At 42.0% G+C, this 15335-nt stretch overlaps 1 protein-coding gene across 1 annotated transcript in view; it reads left to right on the forward strand.

The window, feature by feature from the left end:
* Positions 1-565: 565 nt before the first annotated feature.
* Positions 566-15335, forward strand: part of P3H4 (prolyl 3-hydroxylase family member 4 (inactive)) — a 28287-nt gene continuing 13517 nt past the window's right edge. The window contains exons 1-2 of the mRNA XM_070729599.1: positions 566-1226; positions 13902-14051. Of these exons, the coding sequence (XP_070585700.1) occupies positions 630-1226; positions 13902-14051 (747 nt within the window). The 5' untranslated portion in view covers positions 566-629. The remainder of the gene's footprint in view (positions 1227-13901; positions 14052-15335) is intronic.

Here is a 15335-nt window from a genome sequence, read left to right on the forward strand (position 1 = left end):
CCATCTATGCCTGGATGCCCATTCAGAAAAAACAAAGAAGCTGAAAAAAAAGTGACATGTCTCATTAATCATATTATCAACCTGGCATCTCCCATCAGTCACAATCAGCATTGCTAATTGACCTATTATAATCTAACACAGAAGATGGTTCAAGTGTGTATTTTCCAACTTCTGGGAATATTGCTTTTCATATTGTTTTCTCTCATTGTTTCTATCTCACAGGTGACTTGCTTCAGTTTTATTTTTTAACTGTTTCACCTTATTTTGATTTTTTGGAAAAAGTGATGCTTAACACATTTTGTGTGCTTTCCCTGAAGCCTGAAGAAAGTTTGAAGTTTTTTGCACTTTAGTTTGGCTCATAATGAAGCCAAACGATCATCACATTTTCTCTGCCCCGTTTTATCCATAGAATTAAAAACAAACAACCAAATCAGGCTTTCTTTCACCAATTTATGGAAACGCCCTCCCTTTTTTTTAGCGTAGGAAGTATATCAGGGCGCGCTTAAGACCCTGCGGAATCCAAATGGGTCTGTCCCGTCTGCCTTCCCCCCTGCTTCCCAGAGACTCCTGATGGGCCTCCAAGTAGTTGGTCTGGTCAGAGGGACGGAGTCGCCGACCGCAGGGACGGCATGGAGCGGAGACGATGGGGGTTCCTGCTGGCTCTCCTACTCTTAATAGCGTCGGCGCCTACAGTGGGCGCGCAATACGAAAAATATAGCTTCCGCGGCTTTCCAGAAGCTGAGCTGATGCCTCTGCAGAGCGCCTACTCCTACGCGTTAGAGCAGTACGAGGGCGAGAACTGGAGGGAGAGCATCCGCTATTTGGAGGCGAGTTTGCGCCTCCACCGCCTGCTCCAGGACAGCGAGGCGCACTGCCATAAAGAATGCGCGGGGAGCGAAAAGTTAGACACCGGGCCACTTTTTACAGAACTTGCCAAGGGCGCGTGGAACAGCCCGTCACCTTCGGAGCTGCTTCTGAAAGGCGGTTCACTCGCAGGGACTGAAGGCAGCGAGGGATGCGGCGCAAACGCTTCAGGGATCGCGCCCGGCGAGGGTCTCCAGGACCAGGAGATGGAATACTTCGGGCTCGTCCTCCAGCGCGCCTCCTGCCTGCGGAAATGTAAGGGCAACCTTCCCGTTTTTCAGCTCACCTACCCGCCTACCGAAACTTTGCGAGACTTTCAGAGGCGCACTCCTTACCAGTATCTTCACTACGCGCTTTTCAAGGTGAGCGTGGGATTAGGTGGGGAGCGCGTACCAGGAGCTTTGTGCCATTAAGCATGGACGGTTCCAGTGAGGCGTTTGCTTAGTTCTGAATGATACCGTGGGCGGAGCTTAATCGATACCTCAGCATTTAGCTTCCTTTAGCGACCATAATTGAAACAGGCAAAGTCCTAACTGAGCAACGCAATCGTTAAGACATCTCACTGGACCACCATGGCCTTACAACCTTGTCTTGGTTAAGCAGGACACTCTCGTGACAGCGACATGAATTTTACTGGCACTTCTCTAGTGCCTCTAGTGACCCTGCCTTATATTTTGGGGGGGCCTGAAATAAGCCTTCAGCCTTATTGCCATGCACTCAAAAGCCCCATTGGGCTTATTATCATAGAAACATAGAAGACTGAGGCAGAAAAAGACCTCATGATCCATCTAGTCTGCCCTTATACTATTTTTTGTATTTTATCTTAGCATGGATCTATGTTTATCCCAGGCATGTTTAAATTCAGTTACTGTGGATTTACCAACCACGTCTGCTGGAAGTTTGTTCCAAGGATCTACTACTCTTTCAGTAAAATAATATTTTCTCATGTTGCTTTTGATCTTTCCCCCCAACTAACTTCAGATTGTGTCCCTTTGTTCTTGTGTTCACTTTCCTATTAAAAACACTTCCCTCCTGAACCTTATTTAACCCTTTAACATATTTAAATGTTTCGATCATGTCCCCTCTTTTCCTTCTGTCCTCCAGACTATACAGATTGAGTTCATTAAGTCTTTCCTGATACGTTTTATGCTTAAGACCTTCCACCATTCTTGTAGCCCGTCCTTGGACCCGTTCAATTTTGTCAATATTTTTTTGTAGGTGGGGTCTCCAGAACTGAACACAGTACTCCAAATGTGGTCTCACCAGCGCTCTATATAGCAGGATCACAATCTCCCTCTTCCTGCTTGTTATACCTCTAGCTATGCAGCCAAGCATCCTACTTGCTTGGTGTCATGAGGTGTCTTATTTTGAGTGAAACAGGATAGTTTTCAGAAGATGGTTGAAAGGTGTGCATGTGGCAGCCATGGTACCGAGAAGCAGTCAGTGCCATGGTACCATGGTACTCACTGGAAATGCTTGCTCTACTCTCAATGCGCAAACGTCTTCATAGGAATGTAGTACATTATTCCATATTAATCAACCCATTTGGCAGCTCCCTTTTAGCCATAAACACTAGCCAAAGTCTCAGCGTGCTCTTAGCATATAGAATATATTTTTCCTCATTTAGATCCCTTCAAAGTCTGTAACACGTCCAAAATACATGTTTTTATGGAGAGATTATCATAAAACATGCAAATCCTCCATATTGAACAGCCTTCTCTTTGATAGCATGCTTTCCAAATGAAACTAAAAACTTCACTGGAATTGAGGGTCGATTTGGAGGTGAGGCGCAGAAGAGTCATGCTTACCTCATCCCAGGCTTTTTTTTTCCTGGTTGAGTTTGAAGCACTTTCCTTTGGGTTCAAGTCATTTTGAAGAGCTCTGGCCCTTTAAATCTGGAGGGAGCAGAATCTACTAGTCTTTTCAGTTTCTCCTCCTTTCTTTCTCTCTCTCTCTCTCTCTCTCTCTCTCTCTCTCTCTCCCTCCCTCCCTCCCTCCCTCCCTGCTTCTTTTCCCAATGAGTGAGTTCTTCTATGCCAAAAGTATTTAATGCCACGTCTCTCTGGTATACAAATCCCTGAATTTCTCAAGTGGACAAACGAATGAGTTTCTGTACTCATTTGACCCCTCCCTCTCTCTTTGTTAATTGACTTTTGTTGAATTCAGAAACCATTTACTCTTTTTCCTACTGGAAAGTCATATGATAGGTACCGCAATGGCTACAGAGTACTTTGGTGTTAAATGCACATGCGGTTTCTCCAAGGAAGAAACTGTCAAATTAAAATAGGTTTTGTGTGCAAAGCAATGAATACCGGACTCTGTGCTTGTTGAATTGCTTGTTTCTTAGTCCTTCCCATTCAAGTTCTTTATTCTTATTCATACTAACATGTGGGGTTATGGGGAATTCCATCTTACTTTTATAATGTTTGTTGTTCTTTTCTATCATGAATATTAATTTCTATATAAATATGAATCAGATTCTCTGACATGTAAATTTTGTTTTGCACCTAGATGTGGCTATTTCATCATCGTTTATGTTTACAAGTTTGTGCCAATATTTGTTTGTGCCACGTTTGTGCCAACACTTTCCAAGTATCTAGGAATATATGATGTATTTTCATATGATGCGTGCAAATCCAAGTACAGTGGCATTATTATTATTATTATTATTATTATTATTATTATTATTATGTCAATACAACACATGAGATCACTATGCTGGATTTCGTATTTCATCACCAGTCGGGCGCTTCCCAAGCACTGAATGATGTAGCGGCGAATTATGTTTGCTGATCCCAGTAAAGCAGCCTTTTGCAATTGACAGATGGAGATTTTGTCAATTCCGATGGTTTTCAAATTTCTGCGGAGATCCTTTGGCACTGCACCCAGCATGCCAAGTACCACTGGGACCACTTTCACTGGCTTATGCCAGAGTCGTTGCAACTTGATTTTTAGATCTTCATATTTCACTAATTTCTCTAGCTGCTTCTCCTCAATTCTGCTGTCCCCTGGGATTGTGATGTCAATGATCCATACTTTCTTTTTCTCCACAATCAGGATGTCTGGTGTGTTATGCTTCAGAATTCGGTCAGTCTGAAGTCGGAAGTCCCACAGTAGTTTTGCTTGCTCATTTTTGACCACTTTTTCGGGCTTATGATCCCACCAGTTCTTTGCCACTGACAAATGGTAGTTCCGGCACAAGTTCCAGTGGATCATCTGTGCCACAGCATCATGTCTATGCTTGTAGTCAGTCTGTGCGATCTTTTTGCAGCAGCTGAGTATGTGATCGATTGTTTCATCTTTACAGAGTATGCCAACCTCTCAGACTTAAAATGGGTAAAAAACCTGGCTTGCAGGCATAGAGCGTGAGATCTAGTGGGTCACTTTTGTAGGGCCTAGCCACAACAGTACAAATAGCCTCTAGTTCTAAAAGTGTTAAAAATCTGTAGAGATTTTTCAATCATCCAGGTCATGGTTGTCCCAAAGTTGCTTTTTTAGGAGGCAATGGACTTTCTTGTTTTTTCTTTGAAAACATTTTGCTTCTCATATTCTGACATGATAGTGAGAAATGGAAGGATTTATATTCCTTGCGAACAGCTGGTCATTCTTTTAGAGCACGGATGTTAACTGTGGTGTCATGACGTTGTCACGTGGTGTATTGCAACTTTTCCCCCCTTCACTAAACTGAGGGTGAGTGTGGCCAGTGTGTGACACATCTAGCCTAGAGGCCAGAAGTTTTAACACCCTTGTTTTTGAGGTTCACTGAAGCACTTGGAGGGTTATCTGTGTCTTTGGAGTCACCTGACTAGTGCTCCTGGTTCTTGTAGATCAGCTGTTTGCAAGAAATATAAATCCTTCCATTCCCCACTATCCTCTCTAAGCTGAAGAAGCTTCTTGGATGAGAAGTGAAATGTCTTCAAATAAAAAACAAGAAAATCCAGTTGCCTCCTTAAAGGGCATCTTTGAGTCTAAAAGGGTTAAACTTACACAAAATTTATTTTGGGCTTAAAATTTTGAACTCAATTATGGTCATAAGTCAAGGACTATCTCTGCCTTCCTCTGCATGGCAGCCTTGTCCTAGTAAACGTCTTCTCCTTTCTGGCAATTTCCCTCTCTAAGAGGCACCAAAATAATCCAGACAATGTAAGATTTCCTGCTGCAGCAGGGAATTGAACTAGATGACTTCCGAGATGTCTTCCAGTCCTAAATTGCTGTGTGTTTCAAAGTGTCTTCTGAAGCCACATTTAGTGGCAGGGTTTGTGGTGCTTCCTTCCTCTTCTTTCTCTTTCTCTTTCTATCTCTCTCTTCTTCTCTTTTCTTTGCTTTCCTTCCTCTTCTTTCTTTTTCTTTTTCTTTTTCTTTCTCTCTGTCTCTTTTTCTTTGTCTCTCTTTTTCTTTCTTTCTTTCTTTCTTTCTTTCTTTCTTTCTTTCTTGCCTCTCTCTCTTCTCTCTGTCCCTTCCTCTTTCTTTGGCTCTTTCTCTCTCTCTCTCTCTCTCACACACACACACACAAAGGCACGAAATATCTGTTGTTACAGCAGTTTTCCTTTCACTCTAAAATAACCTGATACTAATCAATACCTTATCTCTCAACTAACTGAAGCCTATGCATGCTTACTTGGTAGTAAGGCTACTCTCTTTTGGTGGGATTTACTCCTAAGATATGCATGATTGCAGGCAAACAGCTAGCTCCATTGTTTAATTGGCTTTAAGTAAAATTTCTACATTAACAAAATATATACCTAAACAACAGAGTTTAGGAGCAAAAAATCATAGCAATAGTCTGAGTAATGCTTTCCTACTTTAAATGGAAGTATGTAATGGACCCCACAGGGTGCCTGCATCCGCACAGAACACCAGTAGTAGATGGCGTGCTTGCAAAGCCACCACCTCTAGCTTACCGCAGCACAGGATGCAGCTGCCTGTGACCTCCATGATGCGGCTGCAATACGGATGGCTTCGGGAGACACTAGCCCATACGGGGACAAGGGGTGGTGCACTGGTGATTTGACAAACTTTTCAGCAACACGGCTGCAAAGCTTGCTGGGCGGCCTCCCACGCCCACTGGAGACGTTGCCAGGAGGGGAGGTTGCCACCTGGGGTGGAAACCTTTGTAGTCACGTGGCTGCAATGCTTATCAGGTTGTCCTTCCCTCACACCTCAACATGACGGCTTTGGGAGATGCTGGCCCAGGGGGGGCGCTAGCACAAATGCTTACCTGTGTGTAGGCAGGGGGAGGCAGTTCTAGGGATGCTCATGGAAAAGGTGAGGCAGAGAGCGCATCAGAGGGGGGATCAGTTCAGGGATATGGCCAGCCAGCAGTCACTACAAGTTTGGCGACCCTGGCCAAATCATTGCTACCAGTTCTCCCAAACCATTGCAAACCGGTAGCAATCCACCACCTCATGTGACCCCATTACTATTGAGAAATGCACATATGTAACTAGTGGAAAGGAAAAGGTAGCCAAGGAAGGACTAATGTGCACATACACTATTTGCCAAACCCTTCCCAGCCTCCCTGAATCGTTGAAGGAAAACAGGTCCGTAGATAGAAGGCTGCCTCTATGCTCTGCCATCCTGGGGACAATGGCTTCTTTCTTCACCTAGAGCAGAGGAGATGCATCCAGGCACGAGCCTCCTTTCCCGCAAAGAGCCTAGCACCCTGAAATTCTAAACGATGATGACTTAAACAGCCATTGGTGGGAGCTGGAGAAGCTTAACTGGTGAGATCATTCATTAGGGGCAGATATTTCTCCAACATGTCTGGAATAGACTGCAAAGCATACTTTGGTAGCAGACAGATGTGTTTAGTCATACGTAGTTTGACTCAGGATACTGAGTCCGCCCCGAGTCTGCAGAGAGGGACGGCATACAAATCTAATAAATAATAATTAGAATAATACTGCCTCAGAGGTTCTCAGTGTTAAAGGAGAAACAAGTCAGCTGGTGAAAAGGCCAGAAGTATTAGGATGATCCCTGGAGCATGCTGCACTTCATTACTATTACATATTTATTTTATTTTATTTATTTTGTCCAATACACAATGAGGGTTTTAGTGGGTATATATCTACATACACATAGTAAAATACATGATGAAGGTTATAGAGGAGATACTCATAGTAAAATATATCTAAGAAATAATAGAAAAGAAGATATAGTAATAGAACATATCAATGAAAGAATAGAAGAAGAGATATAGGAATAGAAGAAAGGTATAGGAGATATAGGAGAGCAATAGGACAGGGGACGGAAGGCACTCTAGTGCACTTGTACTCGCCCCTTACTCTTAGGAATCTGGAAAGGTCAACCGAAGATAATCTAAGGGCAAAGTGTTGGGGGTTTGGGGATGACACTCTGGAGTCCGGTAATGAGTTCCATGCTTCGACAACTCGGTTACTGAAGTCATATTTTTTACAGTCAAGTTTGGAGCGGTTAATATTAAGTTTAAATCTGTCATGTGCTCTTGTGTTGTTGTGGTTGAAGCTGAAGTAGTCGCCGACAGGCAGGACATTGCAGCATATGATCTTGTGAGCAATACTTAGATCTTGTTTAAGGCGTCTTAGTTCTAAACTTTCTAGGCCCAATATTGAAAGTCTAGTCTCGTAGGGTATTCTATTTCGAGTGGTGGAGTGAAAGGCTCTTCTGGTGAAGTATCTTTGGACATTTTCAAGGGTGTTAATGTCTGAGATGTGATATTGGTTCCAAACAGATGAGCTGTATTCGAGGATGGGTCTGGCAAAAGTTTTGTAGGCTCTGGTAAGTAGTGTGAGATTGCCAGAGCAATTGAATTTTACATTCTGAGAATCTCTGTTCACACATTTAATTTAATTTTCAAAGGAAGGAGGTAGTGTGTTTCTTATGATCACTTTATTCCAGTGTCCCTTGAAAAAAAAAATCACTACTCCATGTCCTTCTTCACTACCTTGTTTATTGAAGCTAGTTCAAAGGTTTAATTGCACCCCATTTAATTACCAGGAAGTGCATAATAGATGCCAATCTTCTTCCTCTGGGTCTTAGCAGATCTTTTAAGAATGACCTCCAGGAAAGTTGCCAAAGTCTGTTTGATCGACACTGCTGTATGCCACAAAGCAGTCTACACGTAGTCCTTGACTTACAATAGTTCATTTAGTGAGCATTCAAAATTACAATGACTGAAAATAGGGACTTATGATCATTTTTCACAGCATCTCCCATGGTCAAGTTATCAAAATTCGGACACTTCGCAACTGACTCATACGCAGCATCCCGGAGTCACTGATCCATTTTGTGACTTTCAGACAAGCAAAACTAATGGGGAAACCAGACTCACTTAACAACTGAATTGATTCACTTAACAACTGTGGCAGGAAAGGTTTGTAAAATGGGTCAAAATTCACTTCACAACTATCTCACTTAGCAATAGAAATTTTGGATTCATAAGTTGAGGAGTACCTGCAGCCCAGTTTCCCACTTTTTAATTCATTTATCCATCTGTATACTGTGGTATATATGCTAAATTATTTGTTTGTTTATATAAATAATATATATATATATATATATATTTCTATGCTGCCCTTCTTGAGGTGACTCAGGGCGGCATATAGCATTGAATGCAACAATATATAAGAAATATAAATACGGTAACTATAAAAAATTATGGAAATTTACTAAAAACATTTTTTAAAGACCCCATATACAATCACACATATTCATCCAGTCCAATCATATTTAGTATTGGTCGGAGATAGTCTCATCACTCACGTCCCCCACACCCGCCGGCAGAGGTAGGTTTTTAAAGCTTTATGAAAGACGAGGTGGGGGGGCGGCGGTACGTATCTCTGGAGGGAATTTGTTCCACAGCGCCGGGGCAGCCACCGAGAAGGCTCTTCCCCTAGGCCCGCCAGTAGACATTGTCTGGCCGAAAGGACCTGGAGAAGGCTGACTCTGTGGGTCCCAACTGGCTGCTGGGATGCATGAGGCAGAAGATGGTCCCGAAGATAATCTGGTGCTAAGCTGTATGGCCCCTGCAGCAGAATTGTAAAATGATGACTGCATAGAAATATTGTGCTAAATTATTCCTGTTTAACTTCCGGCAGCCAGCATTTAGAACTCTTGGAAACTTCATCACAATTCAATTTAGTTTATGCAAAGTGAATAGAAAGATTATGTACAAACATCATAAAATTATACAGAATTAGATTTCTTACATAAGACTTTTCAATACTGCAATAGTTAATATCTTCTCTTTTTTTCCAATTCTATAACTAGCCAACTCAAACAAGTGACTCTGGGCAGTGAATAGTCATAAAACAGTTAGAAACAATTGTGATACGGTACAAAATTAAATATATATGCCAGCCAACAAAAATTGTCTAGATCTATAACCAGGAAACAGTTCTTCATGCATTTGGGACCCCAGGCCCGGGCATAAAATCAGATATTTAAGACCTTGCAAAAGGCCAACAGGATCAGGGTTATCTTCAATTCTGAAGGGGGAATGTCCCACAGGACAGGGGTTAGGGAGAAAAGCTACTTCTTCTAGTCCCTGCCGGCCAATATTCCTTGTAATCTACAAGGTCTACGGAGTCTACAGAGAGGGGCGGCATACAAATCTAATTAATAATAATAATAATAATAATAATAATAATAATAATAATAATTTGACTATATTCTATGTATAACTTTTTAAAACTGCAAATACAAGTAGTAATGTACTTTTCACTAGTATAATTCATATAAGTACAATAAGGAATTACTGTATAGCATCTTCTGTTCAAACTCTAGAAGAGCCATTGTTATTTAACAGATCGTTGAAATATTAGCATGTTAAGACTTTATGTTAATAGAAACATAGATTTTGAATGTGGTAAAAGATCTTATATAGAATTATTATTATTAATAATAATTATTATAATTATTATTATAATTATTATTATTATTATTAAATTTATTATTTATTAAATTTATATGCAGCCCCTCTCCGAAGATTTGGGGCGGCTTACAGAATATAAAAGCAGTATACATCAAGATATAATCATTAAGTTAAAATTAAGAGTTACGTTTAAAGATAAACTAAAAAGCCTATTAACAGGCATACATACCCATTCAAATAAACCTATTATACATTCACTGGCCAGGGGGTAGAATCTAATGACACCAGGCTTGGCGACATAGATGAGTCTTTAGACTCTTTTGGAAGGCAAGGAGGGTGAAGGCAACATGAATCTCCGGGGAGAGTTGATTCCAGAGGGCCGGGGCCCCTACAGAGAAGGCTCTTCCCCTAGGTTCCGCCAAGTGACATTGTCTAGTTGACGGGACCTGTAGAAGGCCGACTTTGTGGGACCTAACTGGTTGCTGGGATTCATACATGGTTTTCAGACTAAATTAAACTCTGCACCAGATTGAATATGAAGTTATTTTGCATTAAGGCTAGCGTTCCCAATCCTCAGGCTGTAGCACATTTTAAACCGGCTATTGGTGGAAGCGGTGGGTGAACCTGCACGTACAGCTCCACTTGTGAGAGTAGCCAGTGTGCGCATGCATGCCAGCTTTATTTGTACAAGGGACAGGCATGCGTGCTCACTACTTATGTAAATGGATCTGTGTGCTTGCTCGCCACTTATGTGGAATCCTCCTTTTTATCCTGCCCATCAGTCCTCAAAGCTAGAAACATTGGAAACTGCTGGATTAAGGCATACTCCCATAAACCTAATTAGCCATTCATCTGCAAAGGAATTAAGCAGACTTTCCAATAAGAAGTAGAAAATGTACTTGTGGCAGGAACCACATATAAAATGCATTTGACACATGTTATACTTTCTTTAGCAATATTTAATTAAGAAATAGATTGGGGCGAGGAGCGAGTCAGGGGCGAGGAGCGAGCAATAGTGGAAGAGGAAGGGGGGGAAGTGAGCAAATAAAAAGAAACAAAAGAAAATTAAAAGGGGGGAGAAAAAAACCAGGACTTGTAAAAAATGCCCCGGGATGAAGGATAAATTGCTAAAAAGGGTGACTGTCCCGCTGAATGTGGGACGTCTGGTCACCTTACTCTTGGGTCAACTTCTGGGCCAGCCAGCCTACCTGCCTCAACCATGGAAAACCCTGGTCTGAGTGTTGATTCCCGAGCCGGTTTGGGCCTCCGCCTCAAGGTGGACATGCCCTCGCCATCCATCCACCTGCATGCCGCCCAACTGCTCGGCCTCCACATCAGGTTGGGATATGCCAGTCTCTTGCTCAGGACTTCCCCTTCCTACATGCTGCCTGCTCGCCCTCCCCCTTGGGTCCGGGGACGCACCAGACTCTGGCTCAGGACTTCCCTGGGGCTTCCACCCACATGTCACCTGCTCACCCTCCACCTTCCTCATCTTCTGAAGGACCACCTTGGTGAGGTGGGGACACAGCAAGGCTCAACTGCCTTTTGCAAGAAGCCTTCAGCTACCGGTAGTTTTTGGCGCAAGAAGCTGGCTTGGTTCTGGCTGGCAAAGAGGCAGCAGCTGCAGGTTTCTTGCACCAAAAATTATTGAAAACTACAGGCTGAAAAAGAGGCCTGACGTCCCATAGCCATCGCCCAGTTCTTTGCACTAGCTGCATACATGCACCCAGCAGTGGGCTTCTAACCGGAATGCTAAATTGCGCTCGCTGCCACGGCTCGTAAGTGCTTGCAGGGCCAGCGCGATTTTGCTTCTACACCTATAGAGGTAGCAAAATTGTGCACGGAGTCACAGGTGCGCCCGTGTTTCGGTACACCTCCCCCAGGCTTTTATATTTTATGTTTGGTATGTATGTGTTTGTATGGTTTTAATTGTTGGGGTTTTATATATTTTTTAATATTAGATTTTTTTACTGTTATATTGTTTTTACTATTGTTGTGAGCCGCCCCGAGTCTTCGGAGAGGGGCGGCATACAAATCTAATAAATTGAATTGAATTGAATGTGCAGAAGCAAAACAACCTCTCCGAAACACGGGCGCACCTGCGGCTCCGTGCGCGATTTTGCTACCTCCACAGGTGCAGAAGCAAAATCGCGCTGGCCTTGCATGTGCTTATGAGCCGCGGCGGCGAGCGCAATTTAGCATTCCGGCTAGTAGCCCGCTGCTGCACGCACCCCATTGCCTGGCGGTGCCACTCGTGGCCACCCACAGAGGCGTGGTGTCTACCTACTGGCCAAAAGTGTAGTGACTCACAAGACCAGAACGGCAGATACAACACAACTTCAATGCTTACAGTACTTCAGAACTGGTTAACAACAAAGGTGGCAGGTTATTTATACTTTAACGACAACCAATGCGAACATATTATTCCCGCCAAATGGCGCCCCCTGTTGTTGCTATGGTCATTACAAAAAGCACTAAACTGAAGGGGGAAACTAAGTAGGCCCTCCATTTTGAATCCAACATTCCAATATTACAGTACAGTACAAAGAAGAAAAGTTCTTATTTCTCTATTCTGTGGATTTACAACATAGCTCGTCCCATTCATTAGCCTTTTATTAAAGGTGAAATGATTAAATTTAAGCTTCTCTGACAGTACTATTATTCCAGTCCTCTGTTAATTCTGAATTGCCTGTTTATATTTCTTGTTTGGAGTATTTTATTCAGAACCACATAACATCTACCAGCTGTTGATCCTACTGTAGACTTATAAGTTATTAGTAATACATGTCTAATTCACCACAAGTCAAGGTGATTGATAGGTATGCATACATATTTCCACTTTTATTTTCTGATTTCAGTGAAGAGGCAAATGAGAATGAAAATGAAGGTCATCTTGATGAATATAAAAGGCCTTCTTTAAAATTGCACAACCTGTGAGGGATTCATTGATTAAATAATTTATCTCTAAATGAATGTTTAATAGTTGCAGGCAGCAGTCAAAATCACCTGTTTATCTAATATGATTAATAGTCTGAGCTCAGTTTAATGGATCACACCTTATGCAAATCTGATCAACTTTTCAATCTTTAAGCGTGCTGTTGGCAATGATTGCACTGTGAGGTGTGAAAGACCACATTTGGAGTACTGTGTTCAGTTCTGGAGACCTCATCTACAAAAAGATATTGACAAAATTGAAGGGGTCCAAAGACAGGCTACAAGAATGGTGGAAGGTCTTAAGCATAAAACGTATCAGGAAAGACTTAATGAACTCAATCTGTATAGTCTGGAGGACAGAAGGAAAAGGGGGGACATGATCGAAACATTTAAATATATTAAAGGGTTAAATAAGATCCAGGAGGGAAGTATTTTTAATAGGAAAGTGAACACAAAGACAAGGGGACACAATCTGAAGTTAGTTGGGGGAAAGATCAAAGGCAACATGAGAAAATATTATTTTACTGAAAGAGTAGTAGATCCTTGGAACAAACTTCCAGCAGACGTGGTTGGGAAATCCACAGTAACTGAATTTAAACATGCCTGGGATAAACATATATCCATTGTAAGATAAAATACAGGAAATAGTATAAGGGCAGACTAGATGGAGCATGAGGTCTTTTTCTGCCGTCAGTCTTCTATGTTTCTATGTTTCTATTATCCATGCATTTCTTTTATCCAGCAGCTCAAGGCAACATTCTAGTGCTCTACCCTTCCATCCCCCCCCCACAATAATCCTGTTAACTGGCCCAAAGTAAACTTTCATGTCTGAAGATGGGAAAAATTGAGTGTCTTTGATGCCAGTCTGACACTAACTTTCTGGCACGTGTATCTTTATAGCTGTTGCAGTTATTAAAAACAACTTAATACCTCTGTTTTAAATATATTTTATTTAAGCAAGCTCCTCTAATCTCATTGGGATATCCAGACAAAGTTTATACTGTACTAAACTTAGATCATTTGATTGATTTGTGAGTTCACATGGCTCGCTGCTGAAATACTTGTGGTAACCAGTAGTGGATTTTTGTGCTGAACTGTTAGGTTTCTGGAACTCAGAACAAACTCTTTCAATTAAAGTTCTTTAATTCTAAACATATGCAGTTCTGGTGGAAACAAAAGAATAAAGTAGGTTCCAGAAGCCCACAGTCTGCCTGGTCCTGCTTTCTATTTTTTTAAATGTATTCCTTTCCAGGCAAATAAGGTTGAGAAAGCTGTATCGGCTGCCCACACGTTCCTACAAAAGAATCCCAAGCATGAGATGACCCAAAAGTATCTCAATTATTACAAAACTATGGTGGATGTAGATGAGTACCTTGTGGACTTGGAAGCACAACCATATGAGGTATGTATTTGGAATATTATGGAGAGGAAAATTTATCCCCAAGATTGAAAGCCATAAAGAATTGCTAGTACAATTTGCTCTGTAGTTAAGATCTGTAGGTCACTTTGCAGTAAATGTCTGTCTGTCTGTCTTGTTTTAGAATGTCATAGTCAAGTAACTAATAGATGATTAAATATCCATGATATAATAACATAATGGTAGCTTGCTCTAAATCTGCTACCCGAAAATCAGCAGGTAAGTTGGAAGATTGTTCTACAAAATGGAAACCACAGAAATATCTCCTAGCTTCAGCTCATTTAATTTCACAATAGTGGAAAACTTCTAAAGAATATTCCTGAGTTGTTGTACTGAATAATTCATTTTGGTTGAAGGAGATGGCCCTGAAAATACTTTGATGCCAAACCAAATAGGCCTTGATAATCTAAGAACAGCCCTTTAAACCGTGGGAAGAAAGCTATTGGCAGCCAACACAGACCCTCAGCCCAGGTGTAATATGCTTATAGAACCTAGCTATGTTAGTTTGTGGATCACTATATTTTGGTATAGTTTCTGTGTGATCTTCAAAGGCAAACCTTTGTTGTGCACACTTCAGTAGTCCAAACAGGTAACGAGAGGTTAAAATTATGATGCCCAGCCATTTCAGGTAAATCAGTAAAATGCCTTCCAGTTATGGTCCACAGCGGTCTATTGTAAGAAGGATGCTCAAATCATGGTCATGGTCCAGGAATAATACCATCCCTTCATCCAATAGCAGCAAAAGTTAGCAGAGAACATAAGTGAAGAAATAGTAATTGCACTTGTTTAGATTTAATTTCAGTTCAATCCTACCTATTCATACCTTCTGATACTGGAATGAGATTCTATCTGTATTGTCCGAATGGACTAGAGTGATGATACCTCACCTAAACTAATGGAACCAATCCCAACTACAGTAATACCTCATGATACGAACTTAATTGGTGCAAGGAGGAGGTTCGTAAGACGAAAGGTTCGTAAGACGAAACATTGTTTCCCATAGGAAACAATGTAAAGTCAATTAATCCGTGCAACCAAACCCCCCCCCCCCGCAAAAAAACGGCTTTCGGTGACTGCTGGGAAGCCGCGCGGCTGTTTTAAAAGGTGACAGACGGCCTGGGGTGCTGGGAAGCCCCCCATGCCGGCTGCGACCTTTTAAAACAGCGGCGTGGCTTCCCAGCTGTCGCAGAACGCGGAAGTTCGGCTTTGGCGTTCGGCTTCGGGAGACAGCTGGGAAGCGGCGCGGCTGTTTTAAAAGGTCGCAGCCGG

This window comes from Erythrolamprus reginae, chromosome Z (assembly GCF_031021105.1).
Source record: "Erythrolamprus reginae isolate rEryReg1 chromosome Z, rEryReg1.hap1, whole genome shotgun sequence".
Taxonomy (NCBI): Eukaryota; Metazoa; Chordata; class Lepidosauria; order Squamata; family Dipsadidae; genus Erythrolamprus; species Erythrolamprus reginae.